The sequence below is a fragment of the Tympanuchus pallidicinctus genome, unplaced genomic scaffold (genome assembly GCF_026119805.1).
Source record: "Tympanuchus pallidicinctus isolate F22 unplaced genomic scaffold, pur_lepc_1.0 scaffold5, whole genome shotgun sequence".
In the NCBI taxonomy this organism is placed as follows: domain Eukaryota; kingdom Metazoa; phylum Chordata; class Aves; order Galliformes; family Phasianidae; genus Tympanuchus; species Tympanuchus pallidicinctus.
This window is the reverse complement of record NW_026294769.1, coordinates 4984105-5004501: the sequence shown is the minus strand read 5'-3', so window position 1 is coordinate 5004501 and position 20397 is coordinate 4984105. Positions and strand designations below refer to the sequence as shown.

Sequence of the window (20397 nt, the reverse complement as noted above, 5' to 3'; positions counted from 1 at the left end):
TCCTAAGCTACCTGTCAGCTAAATCAGTAATTGTGCAAAAGATGCATATGGCTTTCATTATAGTACTCAAATCATAGAAATAAGAAATCTCAATTCATGCAAATTGTTATACAGGTGTAGGAAAAATAGGGCTTGTAATAAGGAAATTAAAAAATGTACACAAAGATACAGTCAGTAAAAAGATAAAGATGAGATGAAGCATGATAAACAAAAGTAATAGCATCTCAAATTGTCTTTGTTTTTAAATAGCTTAGAACCATGTGGTATTTCATTTGAACACAGAGAACTTCTTTATGCTTGTGCAGTGTCCAACTTATCTGATGCATTTACTCATCTGTCTTATCAGTCCTCCTTATCTTCCCTTTACTGCTCACATAGTTTATCCTCACCATGCTGTATCTTGCTCTACCATATCCTCAGGCTATATAAACCAATCGTTTCTTCCTCCCATCACCCATTTCCCTCTCTGATTACCTGAATTCAGCTCTGAACAAAAATGAAAACTGCTACTAAATCATCCATCTCCAGACCATGAATCTTTCTGCTTCATCCCAATGTGATCATGTCTCTCTAGAGCATCTGGGTACTTCTGTTTAATGGAATTTTTCCCATCTTCCAATAGTCATCTTATTGTCTACTACATGCACCTACATCTTTAATTACATTGTAAGCTCTTTTATTTTAATGACAAAACTTGTCTGCTGGAAAAAATATTTTTTATGTCAGCAGTACTGACCACTATAAAAGCAGTGAACGTATATATTATACTGCACATACAGAGAGACTGTCTTTAAATCACTTCTCAGCTATTCAGTCTTTTCAGACAACACTAGCAATAATTTGCACAAATCTACATAGGAAGAAAGGAAGGTTACCTCATTCATGAGGTGATTTTAAGGGCATTAAAAGGCATATATGGCTGGGGGTTGGGTGGGGGGGGCAGCAGTTTGAAGGGGCAGAAATTTCTCCAGTCTTTCACAGCTGCTTGAAGCATTCAGAGATCTTCACAGGATTTTGATCCAACCAACTTTTTCTTAACCTCACCACACCTTAATACGTGTATGTAAAACAGCAATAGGGCCCTTGGTACAAATAAAGAATAAAATCATGTTTTTCCATCAAACCAAACTTTAATTTTTTCATCTTCTAAAATTGTCACACCTCTGTTGATAAGACCTTCATTCACCACCCAGGGCAATGTGCCCTGGTACAAAGGGAGTACCTGCTTACCTGCTCTCAAGAATGGCTTGCTCCACACAGGAGGTCTTCTCTCTGCAAGACATCTCCAGCGAATGTTGGCTCATTGCAGACAAGAACTTGAGAATCAGCTTAGTGCTTTCTGTCTTACCAGCACCACTTTCACCACTGAAAGAGAAGTGGCAGAAAGTGTTTTGACAGTTACATCCAAAGGTGATGGGAAACACTTCTAGCGCAGTTGGGTATCTGCATGATTACGTGCTTTTGTTTTTGTGCTTAGAATGTACCAGGCTCAGTACTGAGTCAGGACAACGATCTACCTGCCCACTCTAGACCTCCGCTAGCCACCATTACACAGATGCCCAGAATTTCCCCTCTATGTTCCTCCATCTTCCAGACATTTGCTGCTCAGAAGGTTCCAGATCTAGAAGAAGATTCCAGATCTAGACATGGTTTCTGTGTGTCTTTTAACCACAACGGATTTTTATTTCATTGGTTTCTAGCCATTTCCACATGCAGTACTTTTGATTACAGCTTTTTTTTTCTCTCCTGGAAACTACATCTAGTTCCACAAAATTGGACATCTATCTAAATCAAAAGGAAAAGGGCTTGTACACAGTACTCGATACATGAGCAAAGAATACATTTACTCAATGATCTCTATTTTGTCCTCCATTTTTTAGTAAGTATTTGATTCTATTTAGTTTTATGACCACTACTGAGCATTAAGTGGATGGGTTCTTTGACACATTTAGCTCTCCGGCATGGTGCTTTTCAGCTTGGGATCATTATTTTATGTTCATCAAATTGTCTCTGCAGCTTTCTTTGTAAAATGGTTTATAAAACACATTCTTAATGAAATGAAGATCAAGAACAAGCACACTAAACTCTGAAGCTGCTTATACAATCCTACAGCACTAGACTAACAGCAGATTAAGTTGGATCAGTCTTTCAGGTTCCTTAGAAGACCTATGCCTAAAAAGATGCTGTCAAGGGCCATAAAAAAAGGCGCTTTTTTTAGTACACAGTCAAATCTTTACAGCAGCTTTTTATCTCATGAATTTAATGTCCAGCTTGTTTCACATCACTGCACTCAGTATTCTGAATATATTGTGTGACAGGAACCCACAAGGCCCTCACTAAAGAGATTTTTAACCTTCCTCCATGATTTGTTCTACACTGAGAATCTCACCAAGGGCGCAATAGTCTGAACTTTGAACTGCCGCAATGGAAAAGGGGTCACAAGGAGAGACTTCTCATTCTGAAGAACATAATGCAAGTGTGGCTGTATCCACATAACTCTAAATCACTTCTCATTTCTGTCCTTCAGCTTTAAATCTCCAGAGACAGATGGACACAGACAGAATAGCCCCCCTCAGCAAATATTGTTCTTCAAACGCACATGTGAATTTTGGTGTGTCAGTCTCATAAGAGAGCCTTCCCTTCACAAGCCTGGGTCTCATCCAAAGAACAGTTTGTTTTATGTTTATCTTCAAGCTGAAGAACAACAAGAAAAATGTCAGGCCATCAAATGATAACAGAGAGAACAAACTGCTGTCACACTGTGGTTTCCCACTCGTGGCATCAAGCTGAACGTAATTCAGGGTGACTCTTGCTGTTCCTTGTATTGTTCTGCAATTCTTCTGAGTGCTTTTAAGTGGAAGTACTATTATATCAGAGAGAAGATTTTTGCTCATTTCTGTATGGATTAAGCCATCTTAAATAAAGTGGTATTAAAAATACAACCTATTTTTCTGTTCTTACAACAGTGGGGTATGGGAGCTTGAATTTAGTCCCAACTTGTGAAAATGCCAGCTAATCACAGGTGAACTCAGCCCCTGCTCTTGATCAGGACAAGCTGCTCAGCTATTCTTTAAACAAGAGAGACTCCTTCTGCTCCTATCAAGGCACCCAGGCTTCCTACCAGCCCTTCAGCCCAGCTGATGGGCATGACATTTCACTGTCCATGAATAGCAACCATGTCAGCTGAAAAAATCAAAAGACATAACAGTTTTTTAATGTGTCTGTCGTAGTGCCAAAGTTAACTGTGGCAGGCTTTTGTTTTTGTTTTAAATGAAATTGAGATCAATGTGAAATTAAACGTTATTCAATATAGACATTTTTTTCATTTTCTTTACTGAAATACAACATCTTATGTCTTGGAGAGTGAAAACACCATTTCACAACTGTGTTAATATTACAATACCCAGGCTGTGCACACTTTCTTCAGTTTCTTCAATATGCCATTCTGTTGACATTTAGGCTGCAATGTCTTTTTTATGCAGCATTATCACGAATTGGAATAAGGCTGTGTAACACAGAATAATAAATAAGCACCTACAGATGGCTCCATTTAATATTGTCTTTTCTGTAATCTCCTCCTTTTTAACCTTTGCTCAATATACCAAAAAAATGTATTGAGTCACTACTGCTGACTCAAACCATATTACGTTTTTTTTTCCCCTGAAACAAGCTGTTGATTCAGATTCTTTTCTTATTACCCCTCTTATTCATACAGAAAAATATTCCAGGTGTTCTAACAGTCTAGAACCTTTGTGACAGTTTTTTTTTAAACTCAGTGCTACATCTCTAAGAAGCTCCAAAACAAAAGGGAATTTAATCTGACTGCCAGCAGGGGGCACTTCAAGTCCAGAGGATCACAAAAAAAAGCATTCTGAACTTCACTTAATTGGGCTCCTAGATGAGTTACTGGGTCTTCAGATCCCAGTAACAGCAGCAGGTAGATATCAGAATGTGAAAGTTACTCTAATAATCGATTCATTTTAACTGATGTTACTGTTTAATGTGTTTTTGTGGTGGAACAAAATTCTCCCTTTGAAACAATGCCCTTAATAAGTTTTGGTTATCCCTGCAGTGTTCAGGCAGTTTGACTTAAATGAACTGTTCTATCTGTTATGTGAAATATAAGACAAAGACATTTACCCAATTTCTTACATTGCAGAGCTTCACAGCACCACTATTTCATACGCCTGAAATAAGCAGGAACACCTGAGAGTGACTTGTTTGAACACCTTAATCTAAACCAGTAAATTATACAGGCATGAACGGAATGTGGAAGACAACTACCAAGTTGCTGTGTCTTCACTCCTGAAGCCCCAGACTAAGAATGCAAGCATGGGAGTTTTCCTAAACCTCAGCAGAGCCACTGAAAACCATTAGTCATTTAAAAAACAAAACAAAACAAAACAAACAAACAAACAATCAAACTGCCCAGAGTCATTTAAAGATAGAGCAGATATCACTGTTCTAGAAAAGTAGATTTTACTTTTAATTGCTTGTTTTGAATTGTATCTTCCTTCATATTTTGTAGAAACTAAAAGCGACCTTGTAATACAAAAACAGCCTTGCATTATGGCACTTGCCTGAAACACTGAACTTTTACAAATCACTGCTTTAACTCAGGCTACAGTAAGCTATTTTAAAAGAGTCTGCTAAGGCAAAACTCCTCCATATTATGGTTTATCTGTACCAAGGTTTACAGAGACTGTTTGAGACTCCTCTGGAACATTAGAGACTTCTGCTTGTTTCCTTTTTAGGACACAACCTGCTTTTCTCTTGGCAGCTTGTGGGGAACTGGAAGGAAAGGTAAATATGTGGGCTAGAACAGAATGAAATTAATAAAGATAACAATGGCCACCTGCTAGGCACCAGACATGATTTCAGGCCCCCAAATTTGAGTATGCAAATTGCTCACAGGTAACAACCTGACATTACACCATGGAATCATGACTCCACGCTAGCTTTTTTCACATGATCAAGATTAAAACTTTGTATGTATAGAACTACATATGAAATTAAAAAATTAAAGTAAAATTAAAAAAAAAAAAAAATACAATTGAAAAAAAGCTAGAAAAGCACACACAGCTCAGTTCACCCGTGTCTTTGTCATCACCAGGCAGGACCTGCCCAGAGGAGAGGGCATGCAGGGTCTATGAGCCAAGAGCTTTCAGCTAGTCAAAAACTGAGCTAGCTGTGTTGCATGCACCTCATCCACATTTCTAACAATGGCTTGTGTGCTGAACTACATGCACCAAATCCTCTTCTTAGGAAACCTTGCAATTTCTTTCTGTAATTTTAAATGGTGATGGAAACTGCCTATTACAAAATGTGCTGCTCCCACTTTGCCTCATTCCCTCTCTGTCCTGATGGCCATTAGTGCTTTGATTCTACTACTGTTGCATGGGCTCCCAGGGAGGATTAATATTATGTCACTTTGTGTTCAGCTCCCACACTGATCACATTTACTTGTGCTGTAGGCTGTTGGACACAAAGAGCAAACAGGCACAGAAATACTTTAAAGGGGAAAAGGAGGAAAAACAAAAAGCTCTCCCTGCACTGTGCATCAGCTCCTTTATTGAGCCTGAAGGTGCCATGCTGCAATTGCCTCCAAGCTGCTCCTGCTTACCTGGCAAGCAAGACTTCAGTGTCTCCATGCATGTGTGCACCAATGCAGCAGAGCTGACAGGCTGGGAACAAAGAGCCACACCAGGCAAAGAGCTCTGTTCATTGCTCTTCAAGAGGAGCTGAAAGCTGCTAAAAGCTAATGAAATGCCAACTGTTCTTAGTGCACATTCAGCAGCAGCAAGATCCTGAATACCAGTGATGTAGTGGATCAAATGGGAAGCTATTAAACTGTCATTAAATTAAAGCAGGACAAGATTAAGAAAGGAAAAATAATCAGGCACAATCATGCAGCTGAAATGGGGATGGTTTCTTCTTTTGCTGCTGTTATTTACAGCATTTCTTGAGACTGGTGTAGGTCTTTTTTTTTTTTTTTTCCCCTCTAGATACAAGACCAGGCAGTGGAGACAAATTACTGAACTGCACATGGATGTGTTTTAAAAGTCTAACATGATACATACTTCAAAGCTCTCTTCCAAAACTCTGATGATTGAAAGCCTGCTTTCTTGTAGAATTTTCCTCTCTGTTCAGTCCAAATATTTGTTTCTAACTCTTGGGAGGTTCAGTGTCAGGGATAACAAGGTATAATCACAGCAGCAGCCATTTACCTGATGAGGATACACTGGTTGTCATGACGCTTCCAGAGGCAGCGGTAGCACTCGTTTGCCACAGCAAAGATGTGAGGTGCAATCTCTCCCATGTGGTGCTTGCTGTATTTCTCCATGGCAGCACAGTCATACAGGCCTGGGATGGTCTTGTAAGGGTTCACAGAAGCCACTATGGAACCAATGTATGTCTGCAAGCACACAAACCAGAGCTGTTACTAGATGTGAGGTAGAACAGAATCATAAACCTCAAAAATCAAGGAAAACAAACACATGTTTCTAAAAGTGTATCACTCTTCATGGAGTTTGGATAAGGGCAGAAAATAATTTTCCCCTTTGAATAAGAGCAGCAGAAGGGTGAAAATAAGCATCAGACAGCATGACAGACACCAGCCCAATTACAGGGTAACAGGCCCTAAGGAAAACACGCGAATTGGCAGATGTTGACAAAACCCTGGATGTACACAAAAATTGACTACAGCTTTGAAGCACAATGGCAATTGAGGAAGCATTCATTTCTATCCCATTGCAATTATAAAGCACATCAGTTAAAGCCACCCAGGTAATAGCTTGTGTCTACTGCAATAACTAATTGAGCTGAGGTAACACGTAATCACGTGTAACAGTCTATTTGCACTGCTGTTTGTTTTCTATCTTTTCCACCTGCTTCACAGTTATTCTCTAGCCAATTGACCACATTTTTCAAATAAAATCCTATTAAGTGAGGCAGGAGATAACATTAAGCACATTATCTACAGAATTTCCAGTGCAGTTATGGGGCATGTAAAATGGACTGATCTATCATAAGGTGCGTGTGGGGGGGGTTCCCACTGTGACAACAATGTCATTTTGTTAAGTACTCATTCTGGGGTTACATGCCAGAAGCTAACACCCGGCTCCAACAACCCTACTGTGCACTTGCAAAGATCTGGGCTGCTGCTCCATAACGTGGTCCCCATACACAGACAGATGCTTTGTCAACAGATAACCCTGTCATCACCACCAGGAATCAGCCATGAAGTTCACAGCAGGACTGGCGGCACTCTCTTCATTCACCTTACCCAGACAGGGCTCCAGCCTCCACTTCAGCACCTTCTCCAGCAAAGTCTCCACGGGTACACTTGCCAAGGCTCTGGCTATCAGCTCCCTCACATCTTCCTCTCCTCTCTTTCAAGCTACTCCATGTCCCCAGAGCATTTACATTTTCCACCTACCTGCCCCTCTCCCTCCTCTTCCCCTTAATTAATATGTAATTATCACGGTGTATCAGCTCTCCTATCTCACCATTACCCTGTTGTTTTATTTCCCATTATCCATCTGCTCATCTTCTGCCAAGCCCAACACAAGCAGCTGAGCAGCAGTAGAGCTTTTGCTAAGGGAATACAGAAATGTCCTTGAAATTACGACAATTTTATTAGATGAAATGGGAATACTCCTCCTCACTCCAGTACATTTTACTGAACTAAGAGCTTTCAGTCCATGTGCTTTATAAAAACTGCTATACTGTGCAATAGCTCATAAGGTTTCAGCTAGAGGAAAGATACCATTTCAACACAAGATCGTATCACAGGGCAGTTGCAGCACTAAGACAACCACTTAATTTCTTGGGATCATCCCCTCTTGAACAAACTTCCTCAGTTCAATAAATATTTCAGCACAGATTGCATGGGAAAAATTTTAAGAAGTTTTGTTTGTTTTCTTTGTTGTGTTTTTAAAAATTTATTTACATGAATATAGTGCAAGTACAACCAATGCAACAGGCCACTACACATCTTTACCTTATTTAGATGTTTGACTGAAGCCTTATTAAAAAGTAAGCATAATAACTTGATGCACACTATGGTAAGAGATGCCATAGCAAACAAGGAATTAACCCCCCTCCAAACATATGAACACTGATAATATGTCCATGAAAATAAGGAGGCAGCATTAATTTGGAGCAACCTGCATATTAAATTTTTATTTTAAGTCGATCCTCCACCTACCAGCTTCCCTCTGGCATCTCTACAAGCCCTGCAGTCAGGGACTGAGACATGGTCAGATGGTCACCTACACACGGCACAGCTGCTGGCTGCTCACCCCATTTGTCCCTGCTCAGGGCTCTGCCTCCTGTCCCCCTGGAAGCCCTGATCAGCCTCCCAGTTTGACTGCTTGTTTTCAGGTTAGGCTTTCCAGTTTTATAAGTGCAAGCATGTTAGCAGCAACTTAAACTGGTGCTAAGACACAAAAAAATAGGCAGGGCTGCCAAGTTATCTCCTGAGCTATTCCTGCACCAGGCATCATCCATACTGCAAATTAGAGCAGTTCACTCAGAAACAGGAAGTCAGAATTACTTTATTATGCTAACATGATAAAGCAGCTGTTCAGATGAAATTGCAGAGAAGGTATTTTCACTCTCACTTTGCTTAAAAGGGAGTGAATTTTTTTTGTTTTTTTTTTTTTCTCTTTGCTTCTTGCAGTCAATAGTTGCTTATTTTAACAAAAGCAGTTCAAACTCCAAAGCAGTTATGAATAGGAGAAATATTCAGGTGTCTGCCAGAGCACAAGGAAGCAGACAGAACTTCTGAAGATTTCCTGTTGAAAAAGTCTGAGGGGATTTCGAAGCCCTGTGTAGGGTTTATATCACAAGCCTGCTTTCTTCTGTTATAGACTAAACCGGCAACAACTCATTATAATAATTATTACCAGTAATAAATAAATTTGTATAAAAAAATAGTTAAAATTGAGCAATTTAGTCTGAATCATGCTTTCATTAATGAAGCAATTAAATGTTGTCCTCCTTTTCTGCATTCAAATTTTTTACTGAAATTTTACAAATTTTACGCTAGATGATCATTGTCGTCCCTTTCAATCCAGACCATTTTATGATTTTATGATTCTGATTTCCCAGAACACTTCTGCTCTGCATTTTAACACAAAAAGAGGAAATGAGATTGTTTGCTGGTCCTCTAAGAAAACTTTCAAAATTAGAAATTCAAACCCTGTCTTCTCAGCCACACTTTCAGCAAGACGGTGGCATCACAGGATTCAGGCCTTCTAAGTAAAAGGAAAAAGTAAGAAATTTCCCTTAAAAGTTTTTTGCAGGATCTCTACACACAAAAACAACAGATAAGAAAGCTGCCCTACTACCCAATCGCTTCATTAATCCTATAAATCTAACACACTCTATAGATCAGGACCACCATTGATCTTTATCTTTTCCCCTTCACGCATATCTTATCAGCCTTTTGCTCCATGCCCAGCAACCATCCACCTTCCACTCCTTCACCATTATGCCAAGACCAGGACTACACCACAATATCTTTCCTATTCCCAAGGATTCTTTAATGATCTCCGTGTCTTACCCAGGCATGCTTTTCCCATCTAAGGTCATCAGTTTTATCACATGGAGTTTTTCTCATGACTCCCCCTGTGCATCAAGGTACTTCTCTAATTCCCAGACTTTTAGCATCTGATTTTTTTCTTCTTAAATAAATAAACAAAAAGAAAAGGATTTATTTCAAGTTTTGCATGTGGTGCTCCAGGAAGGGTGGACAAGACGGTAGGAAGACTCTGCTGAAGGGCATTACATGTTGCTCCCAAAGTCTTTGATCAACAATTTGAAGCTAATCTGAAGCTAAAACTGGCTGCACCATTGAAACAGGCACAAGAAGACTACGCTCCTCAATTTCAATCACTGTGCTCCTTCACTAACACCAAATATAAAGACATTCTTTACTATTTTTCTTTTTTTGATACTAGAAATGCTGGAACTGATCAAATACAGAATTAAGATGCTTTGTAACAGATATACACATTAACACTAAGCTACCACTTTGTCCATACCAACTCTCTTTTCACTGTACTTTCAATACTTTCTCCTTTGGGAACAAAAAAAAAAACATCTATGCTTATTACAAAAACAAACAAATTACATTTACAGACACATCAAAAATTACGTTTCTGGATTGTTTTTGAGCAACTCCTGACTGCTGGAGTCACTGAAGGAATGGATCCTCTCTCTGACAAGGACTGATTGGTTGTGTCATGTTTGGTTGTTGATGGAGGATCAACCTGACAATTTATTCAATAGCATATGTTGAAAGATTATCTCTATTCCACACTAGTGTCATACCTTTAAATCATCAAGGTTACAGTAACAACACCCAATTACAATGCTTATACTTTCACAGCCACGTGCAAAATCCAGACAGTTCTTCTGTAGCTTTTCAACACTGAATTTCAAGGTTTCAGGGTGCCAACTCTGCAAATGGAAGCATTTGCCCAATGCTGTAGACACTGTCTCCATTGCTTCCAGTTCTCCTAGGTAAAAGGATTAATTGTATTGATGACTGCACATATGCTGAAGCTAAGTTAACTAGATCAGCCACCATATACATGTCAGCATAGAAAGGAGAAAGAAAACTGGACCACATTTTGGTGTGCTTTTTGGGGGAGGGAGTACAAGGGGCACAAGCATGTCATAAGAAGGATGATAATTAATGCTCTTATTCATGGTAGGATCTTGATTTATACTCTCTGTGGTGAGAATGCCTCATATTTCAGCTGGTGTCGTGTTCATTTCACTGGGATGGAATCCAGTTTTCTTCTTAAATTATAAGTTAAAATGTCTGAAGCCAAATTTCTTTCTTAAAAGCCATAATCAAGCTGAATGACTAGACTACGAGTTTAGATGTTTCCAACCAATCAAGCCATTTGTGTGAGGGAAATGTCATACTCTGTAATCATCCCTACATACTTGGGCTTCTGCAACCCTCACCATGTCTGGTGACTCATGGTGGGTTTCCAACAGCCCAAAATTTACAACAGCTTTTCTTTCCCCTATTGTTGCACTCCTTGTCAATGCACACATCATCATGTCAAAAGTTTTTCTTTCTTCTTCTCAAAGTCAGCTATGGAACTGACTGCAAAATGACATGTTTGTAAACACAAAGGACATGCTACAAATATGAGACTCAGCATCCTGAGGAGAAAACCTTTTGAAGGGAACCAGAACAAGACAGAGAATATCACTAAGTTCAAGTGCCAACAGGCAGCTGCCTACATTCAGAACCCATGTGTTAGATGTTCTCCCTCTCACAGTTTCCTGCAAGCCTCTTCTCACACACAATCACATTCTTTAACTGCACTCTCAGGCTTCACTGCACAACCCCTCAACCTTTCCTACCAGCCACCTTCCTTATGGTTTCTTCTCTTCCTGTGCTAAGAATGGATCAGATTTGTGGAATATCAACCATTTCAGCATTTTCAAAGTCAGGCTTTATGCTCGTTTTCATTGGCACAGCTTGCAGCAAGATTTTGGATAGCTTCAGAACATTTGTACATGATTTCAAATTATGAGAGATCATCTGTTGGGCAACAGAGTCCTCATTTAGATGAATCTTTTCCATTGTGTTCACCCTTCGATTCAACTGATATGATCTTAAGCTTCCCTTACTACTGAGCTTTAAGCAATGCTGCCCTGTTTCCAACCCATTCCAAGCACTAAGGCTATGTTATCACTTCAGGAACACAGTGGTGCTTTACAGTCCAGTTACCTTTCAATTCTAAACTACGTTAAGCGAATGCTACGCTCCCCTAAGTTTTAACCTTGCGCATTTATAGTGTCCTTGTTTTATAGACAGCTAATTAAAGCTTACAAATCTTTTTATTTCTTAAAGGTAACAAGAAAGTTTTGTTCACCTTAGTGATCAACGAAAATAGTGGAACAGTGTGCAGAGGCAACTGTATCGTTCAGCTTTACTCAAGGAAAGTCTCAGGGAAGGTGAAGGACACTGCGAGCCCTCCACAGACTAAGAGACCCATTCCTAACTTAATCTCCCCTTGCTTTTCCATTAAATTTCTCCCGTGAAACAGACAATTCTGTGATGACAGAGATACTTGAGTAACTTTTCAAATTTTATTCAGAATCTGTACAGAACTACAGAATCTCCAAAGACTTTTACTGGAGGGTACGAGAATTGAATTGGCTTTGAAGAAATGCCCAAGTATATTCAAAGTGTCAAAGAAGAAAAAAACTCACCTCAAAGCCAAAAAAGACAAAAGCCAAAAAAGACAAAAGCCAAGTGGAGAATGTGAAACTACTGTAAAGAAAAACTGATACAAGAGGTATCCAAAGGTAAAAAAATAATAGTACTCTGATGTACAAGAACATAATACTGATATCAGACAGACACCTTTCCTGACTTAAGAACGTCACCAGCTTTACCAGTAGTTTTGTGTCTCAGTCTCAAATGGATGGAGTCTCCTTATTTTTATCACATTTTCTAGGGACTAATAGAAGAGAATCTCTACCACCTATCTACTGGGTGTCAAGATAATCATTTTTAGTGATATAATGCATAGACTTTACATAAAACATCTACTGCCAATGCAAGAATCTTTCTTCACCACAGCCAAGGGAAGAGGTGACCTCCTGAATACAATAATGTGATCGATCAGGATGAGACATTGATTTTTGCCATTTTCATGTGCTTCAATACAGAATGTGACTGTAGGTTTGCTACAGCCTGAGATACAATCTGTGTGCACAAGTGAACAGCTTAGCTCTAATGAAGAGATCTCTAGCTCAAATGAGAAAAGGCTCCATACAAGGTGGAGACCCCATGGCTTTTCATTTCAAATGGCCCGTGGCCACAAATTGGTTCTTCCTGCTTTGTTATTGTACAATGCTCAAATGATTTTTTCAAAGCTGTCTGAAGGTCTAATTAACCCTCAAGCAAGGGACAGAAATGTTCTTCTTCCCCATCAAAAATCTCAGCAAGATAAAAAGGCTTTTCAGATAAAACACATGCAAATGAAAACAAAAACTCTGGCCAATGATAGTTAGTATCTCTCGAAGACAGGAGAAATATTTTTAAGATATAAATTTGGAGACCTATGTCATTCTGCCTGTAAATATATTCCATACTGGCACCTACCTAGATTTTCAAAACTTCCATGATCCTTTTATGTTTTAAAACCTTTTGTATAGAAAGAGCTCTTTATGGCAGCAAGCAGGAAGAGCACAAATTATGCCATAATAGAGCATGAAAAGAGAAATTAAAATGAGAATAACTGAATTCCAGGTAATTTGTTGGATGCTACTGAACTGCTGTCAAATAGCCAGGGGCCTAGAAATCAGCACTAAGATAGCAAACAGTAGTAGCAGCCAAAAATCTGCTACAGGGAACTTCTGGACCTCACTGGTATTTGAATGGAAATGCTGACAGACATCAAAAGGAAACAGTTGAAACTGTGAAAAAGAGATTACATCCTTTCAAATGAAAGCAACGGTCTGACTACAAATCAACAGTCCACTTACACAGGTAGACAACAGCTATAAAATTAATTCAGTCTGAACTTAAATTGGTTGTTCATAGCCTTTCTATTTTTGAACTACTGGAATATGTGAATGAGGCGGTTGGTCTGTGAAACATAAGCAGTTAATTTTGAGCAGCTCACTTTACAGTCAAAGCCCAATTCATGCTAAGAAAACACGTGCTGGTGACAGACAAGTGGCTTAAGTTTTGGAATTCAAATTCTTGCCCTCCTTTGTACATGTTGGAGACCAACAGACCTTGAAGAAAGGAGACCAAATTTATCTGCCAGCAATACAAATATGCATGCAAAACTGCCCGGTACCATTTGCAAAAGTTCCGATTGTTAAAAAATAAGAAGTAAAAAAATTGGTCTACTTTCTGTTCTTCTCAGCTCGTACAATTACCAGTGACATTCAATGAAGATGTGAAAAAACCAATGCAAAAAGCTATCTTTCACATCTAAGAAAACAACAGCAGTGCAATTACCAATGCTAAAGCCTGTACAAGATTATAGATTACTACTTCACCATTTTCAGTGGTTATCAGCAAGTAGGTTCAAAAGCCACAGAATTCAACAGGAATTTACGCTGCTGACTATGCATGTATTACTTATTCTTCTATCAGCTGACCAAATGTAAAAAAATAAAATAAAATAAAAATAGTGGCGTACAGCAGACACAAAGAGCAAGGCTTTTTGATGTTTTAACAGAATTCTGACTTCCTCCTCCTCACCCCTCACTAAAACAGCCCAGTGATGACAGCTGATAAGATCCTTACAGCAGCACATACATACAGCAAGTTACCAACAAGTACCTGATTGGCTACAAACCATAACAAAAATCAACCTAACAGCAAATCGCTCGTGTAGCGCTTGCGTTAATGATAGCATCTGCAATTACACAGATCTTTCTGAGTACTTCCCTTTTAAGTAATATCATGTTCACCAAAACATCCCAGACTAAAACATTTGCTAAGATCTGACTACATGCGCCTTAAAAATCCTCAGTATTTTCATTAATGAGGTCAGGCAAACATCATTTTTTATTATTATTATTAGCAGCAATGTAGCAAGTCAGCAGAAAGAAGTAATCCAAAAAGAAGAAGAAAACTTGGTTAACCAACTGATGGGATTTGTTTACTTTTACTCCTGTCATTACAGCTATGTTCTTCCTCTAGTATGTACACAAAAGAAAAAAAAATAACAAAATAATGGTACTTGGGCAGACAGTTGTTTGATCTACTTAACTGACCATTTTTAGAAATAACGATCACCAGAAATAGATTCCACTAGATTTCCAATTAAAACCCTGCTGCATTTATATAGATTTTGTCTACTGCTCTCCAACAACAGATGTGAAATGGAAGTTGTAATTAATGCTTGGAGACAGGAACTCACTTTGAACTACTTTTTCAAAACATTATCAGCTGTGTGTAAGCATAACATGTTAATTATGGAAGTTAAGCAGCTATTTACAGGCATTTTTCTTGCAGTCTTCGCAACTGAACTCTGTTTTGTGCACCTTCACTGAAGGAGCTGTTAGAGACAATTACCCCATTTCTGCGGTAGTACAGGATATAACCTAACAGAACCCATTGAAATTCATCAACATGACTTCTAAATTCCTCTACTGTAAAAGAATAGCAATTAAATAATCGGTAGTTTCCTCAGTGACCAAACAGTAGATCCTGTAAAATTATTACTTGGAACTGTTCAGCGTACCAAATACTTTGAACTGTGCAACTACTGCAAGCTTGTAGACAAAACTAAAATAAACTGAGTTCTAAAAGGCAGTGAAATAACAATGGATTTGGCCCAAATGTACATTAAAGGGGAGATTTAGATCAGATGTTATTGGAAAATTTTTCACTCAGGGATGTGTTGAGGCACTGGCACAGCTGCCTAGAGAAGCTGTGGGAGCCCCATTCCTGGAGGCATTCAAAGCCAGACTGAATGAGGTCCTGGGCAGCCTGATCTGCTGGGTTGCAACTCTGCTCCCATCAGGGAATTGGAACTGGATGGTCTTTAAGGTCCTGTCCAACCTAAGCCATTCTATAATTCCATGACTGTATGACTACTAATATAAACCTGCTTCAAAGTGAATGAGCTACAACTACTAACACAGTTTGTGTGAAAGCAAGGAAATGCTTTGGCCTCTTCTCAAAAATTACTCTTGTTAATTAACAACATTACTAAAAATGAGACAGAAGTACTGCTTACTAGGTGGATTAAATTGCCATTTCTCTTCCTTAGTCAATGGCCCATGCTACAGAGTTATTCAGCTGCCCAGTGTATAGGCACTTGATACACTTTTGTTTAAGGAGCATTTTCGCAGGAAGTGCATCATAGTTCTTCTCCTTAAGAAAACAATCAGAGCAGTTTTCATCTTTTTAATAAAACACATTTGGGCTACTATCTTTCACTAATCTTTTGTCTGTCTGCCTCCACCTAAAACCTGTATCCACAGTAGAGGACATCCATACAGCAGTGCTTTCAAATTCCACAAATTACATCTGTCTTGCTTTATTTAATTATCCTGTACCTCAGCATGCCTAAGATTTTCCCAGTATAAGTACCAGCATCCGCTTCCTGTTGACATGGCACTTCTGACAGAGCAACTGCACTGCATCTGAAATACTTTTACTTTACTGAAAAACAAATGAGTATGCCAAACCCTAGACAAACAAGTCACAGGGCAGCAACTGACCTGGATGCTAAAGTGTCTCGATCTGCAAACAGAATTTAAAAAAAAAAACAAACACACACACAAAAAACCCGACAGTGACTATTGATAAACACTGCACAAACAACAACTGGATGCCCTCAGGGCATTCTCATGACTGCAAGGGAGATAAACATGTAATAATTAGATGATTTAACAAACTACATGCTGCTAAGGCAAATTAACACAAATAGATTTTAAAAATTGATGTATAAATAAATTAATATACCTTTTAAGTACAGATAAATGAGCACTCGGGGTAATAAAGTAGACAGAAATTCTCAAGCTACTTTGTCAGAAGGCAACTCTTCCAGTTTAGCCATGTTTTTTGTTTGTTTGTTTTAAGAATTAGATTTTCTTTTCTCATACAAGTTACATCATGTTTGCTGCATCATCTGAAGAGACAAAGAGAGCCAGCCCCTGAGCTCCTAACTACCACCATCCTCCTCTGATGCGCACATGGCTGCTACAGCACTACATGCCTACGTGGCTGGTACAGAAGATTTTATACAAATACATATACTGAACAGATGGTTGTGATTATTGGTGGGCAAACTGCAATCCTAATTTGAAACAGAGCAAAAATAGGCTACGTTCCCTCACCCTTCTTGGCCACCACACGCTTCTCTTGCTCCAAGAGGCTCTGCCCCAGCCCATCGGAGGCTGCCAGACCCAGCATATCCCTCTGGGAAGAGGGCACTTTTCCACTCTAAATAAAATGGCACTTGTCGAACAAACACCACTTCTAAGGGAAATGGGTCCACCTGGTACTTTAGAGCTTAACTCAGCAGGAAAAAGGATGTGAAGTGCCATGAGACAGCAGAGTGCCCTGGTGGCCAAGAAGGCCAATGGGATCCTGGGGTGCATTAAAAGGAGCAAGGCCAGCAGGTCAAGGGAAGTGATCCTCCTCCTCTACTTTACCCTGTTCAGGCCTCACCTGAAGTTCTGTGTCCAGTTCTGGGCTACCAAGTACAAAAAACCCCCATAGATCTCCTGGAAAGAGACCAGCAGAGGACCACAAAGATGATAAAGGCCAGGAGCTTCTCTCCCATGAGGAAAGGCTGAGCGACCTGAGTCTGTTCAGCCTTGAGAAAAGAAAAATGAGAGGGGATCTTATTTATGTTTATAAATCATAAGTGTGGGAGTCAAAGGTACACCAACCTCTTTCCAGTGATCTGTGGGGAAAGAACAAGGGGAAATGGCCACAAATGTGAGCATAGGAAGTTCCGCACCAATACGTGAAAGAGCTTCTTCACAGTGAGGGTGACAGAGCAATGGAACAGACTGCCCAGGGAGGTTGTGGATTCTCCTTCTTTGGAGACGTTCAAGATCTGCCTGGACACACCTCTGTGCAACCTGGAATAGGGAACCTTCTTTGGCAGGGGAGTTGGACTCAATGATCCCTGGAGGCCTCTTCCAGCCCCTACAATTCTGTGATTCTGTGAAGTGCTTTGGAACTTGTTTGTTGCCTGAACATGGGCAAATGAGGGCTGATTTGGCTCTGGAAATATCTGTAGGGCAGTCCGTGAAGTAGCTGCAGTTATTTTCAGGCCTACTTTTGCCTCAGCAAAAACTCCAGCTCTCTGATCTGCTCTTCTCTAATTCACTTGCCTACACCAGCTCCTAACCACTGGCCACAGAGACAAGAGAACTGCAGCTCCTCCCGCAGCCAGCTCAGACACTATAATTTATGTGTCCTGTAGTACAATCCACACACGATGTGGTTCATGGCATCGTCTCCAAGACAAAGTCAGTCTCTCTCATGGTGTGTATTTAACTAAAAGTAAACTTGAATCAACAGCTTAGGAACAAGTCTCCTTTGAATGGCGACAAGAACAGCTGCCACAGCACTTCCCCTCTCCACACCATGTGCCCAGTGCTGGCTTGGCTTCAGAGGCAAGGAAATATCTTGCTCGCCTTCACAAAAGGCTCCATTTTCCAATTTGGGCACCTTCCACTTTTAGCACTGATATTTATCTTTCTATATTTCTCCACACATCAGCCTAGCACAGAAGCTAATCTGAGCATTCAAATACAGGAACTAAAACTTGTCTAAAAGCTGGACGTCCCCACTCAAGCTGTTCCTTTAAATGAAATGGGAGAGGGAATAGCAACAGAACCCCTCCAGGATCCCATTACTGGCATACTAAGTTTGTTCTTTTCCAGGGGCGACCCAGAAGCAAGCTCTTAGATAAAAGCAGTATTAATCAAGAAACCTAAGAAAAAAAATTCTAAACAGGAGCCTGCTTTGAGGAGATCTTATTGCTCTCTACAACTCCCTGAAAGAAGGTTGTAGCAAGGTGGAGGTCAGTCTCTTCTCCCAGATTATGCTGATAGGATTAGAAGTAATAGCTTTAAGTTGTGCCATAGAAGGTTTGTGTTGGATATCAAGAAAAAATTCTTCACAAAAAGAGTTGTAAGGCATTGGAACAGTCTGCCCAGGGAGGAGACAGAGCAACTGTCTCTGCAGGTGTTCAAGAAATGTGTAGATGAGGAACTGAGAGACCGGATTTAGCGGTATGGCAGTGATGGGTTGATGGTTGGACTAGTTGGAAAGACCAGTAAGATCATCCTTAAAGATTCTCTGATTCTATCTAGGAGGAGCATATACAGCCTGTGTGTCTCACAGACTAAAAGGAGACAGCATGCACTTTTATTTTATTTTTAAACAGAGAAACAGGCAGAAAGTATCACAATTAGTTGACAGACTTGATGCTGATACAAAAAGATGACTGCAGATTAGAACAAATTTTGTCATTTACCTTCTTACTAACAACATAGATTCAGCTACTTATCTCAGCTTGTTAAGTACAAAGCCAGGCATCATTTACGCTATGAACAGCCTGTAGACCAAATCAATAAGCCAAGCCCAACATCCCACAAAAAAAGGGAAGAAAAGTCTGTGTTGACCTTTATAACTGGAGCTGTTGGCGGCAGGAAAGAAAGTCACTGACTAGTTTAACAATCTTTGACATCTATAGCAAATATATTTTATACTATTAATTAGGAAATAGCAAGGAGTTTAGGAGTATGGGTATGATTATGTGAGATGAAGAGGGAAAAATGTTATTAAGTAAAGAAAAGTAAACTTGAACTCTAACATCTGAAGATATTTACTGAGATGCTCACTGCTGGATAAACAGCTCATCAAATACACAACAGGGGAAGACGAATAAATAATGTCTTCCTGGAAAAGCAACTGTTTAAATTTCTTTTAAATTGCTTCTTTTGTATTTCTAAAAAAGTTCAAAGAAATGGTTTACAGCACAAGTTAATGTATTGCACTTCATACCATTTTTTGTACTTGTTTGGAAAAACAAACCTCCAAACTTATACCCTAAACAATGCATTCTTCATTGCTAAACTTAAGAATTACACAAATATGTTCGTACTACTACTAGTAAATTAAAAAGCCACAAAGTATACTTTTTCCCTCGGTCGTGAGGTGGGCAAGGAGGTGAACAGGGCTGAAGCACACAGAGAGACAATGATAAGCATCTGTAAAAGCAGCATGTGACATTTATAGGTTGGTTTTATTGAGTGACGGAGAGAAATCTTCCCACGGGGATGACTAGCTCCTCTGCTCAAAGTACAGTAGGGTGTTCCTAATTTATCCCTACTGTACAAGGGACAGATACAAGTAAGGTGTTTATGTGGCTACATGACACAGTGTGTACACTTCAGTGATGCAGCAATTACTGGCCAGAGGAGACAAAGTTCAGCCTGGAATGTTTTGTTTCTGGCATGCAATGGGTTCCACTATCCTGTATAAGAATTAGTCTAGTCCCAATGAAGAAAGATGAGGAAAATCATTTCTTCAGCAGGCTACAATTATGTGTTTAACAGAGGTAAAGCTAATGTACCTTCCAGTCCCAGAATGCTTCTTCTTAAAACATATACTGATAAATGGATAAAGTTCTCATAAAATTATGTCAACTATTTAATCTGCTTTTCTCAGGGTTTCTGTTCCTGGAGTTCTGTCTCACTAATTTACTGCTATTGGAAAAGCAAGACTGGGGGTACCAACTAGGAAAGAGAAGATGCTTTTTATACATTTCCTGGTTACATATACAGGACAACAGAGACTCTTTCATATGCAGTTCAAAATACACCTGTTTTTCACCAATCACCTTTACTCAATCAATTTTCGGG

At 39.5% G+C, this 20397-nt stretch overlaps 1 protein-coding gene across 1 annotated transcript in view; it reads right to left on the bottom strand.

Annotated features, from left to right (window-relative positions):
- MYO10 (myosin X) overlaps positions 1-20397 on the bottom strand; it is a 151206-nt gene that overhangs the window by 66405 nt on the left and 64404 nt on the right. The window contains exons 4-5 of the mRNA XM_052703762.1: positions 6228-6415; positions 1231-1365 (exon numbers count right to left, since the gene is read on the bottom strand). Coding sequence (XP_052559722.1) covers positions 1231-1365; positions 6228-6415 — 323 coding nt within the window. The remainder of the gene's footprint in view (positions 1-1230; positions 1366-6227; positions 6416-20397) is intronic.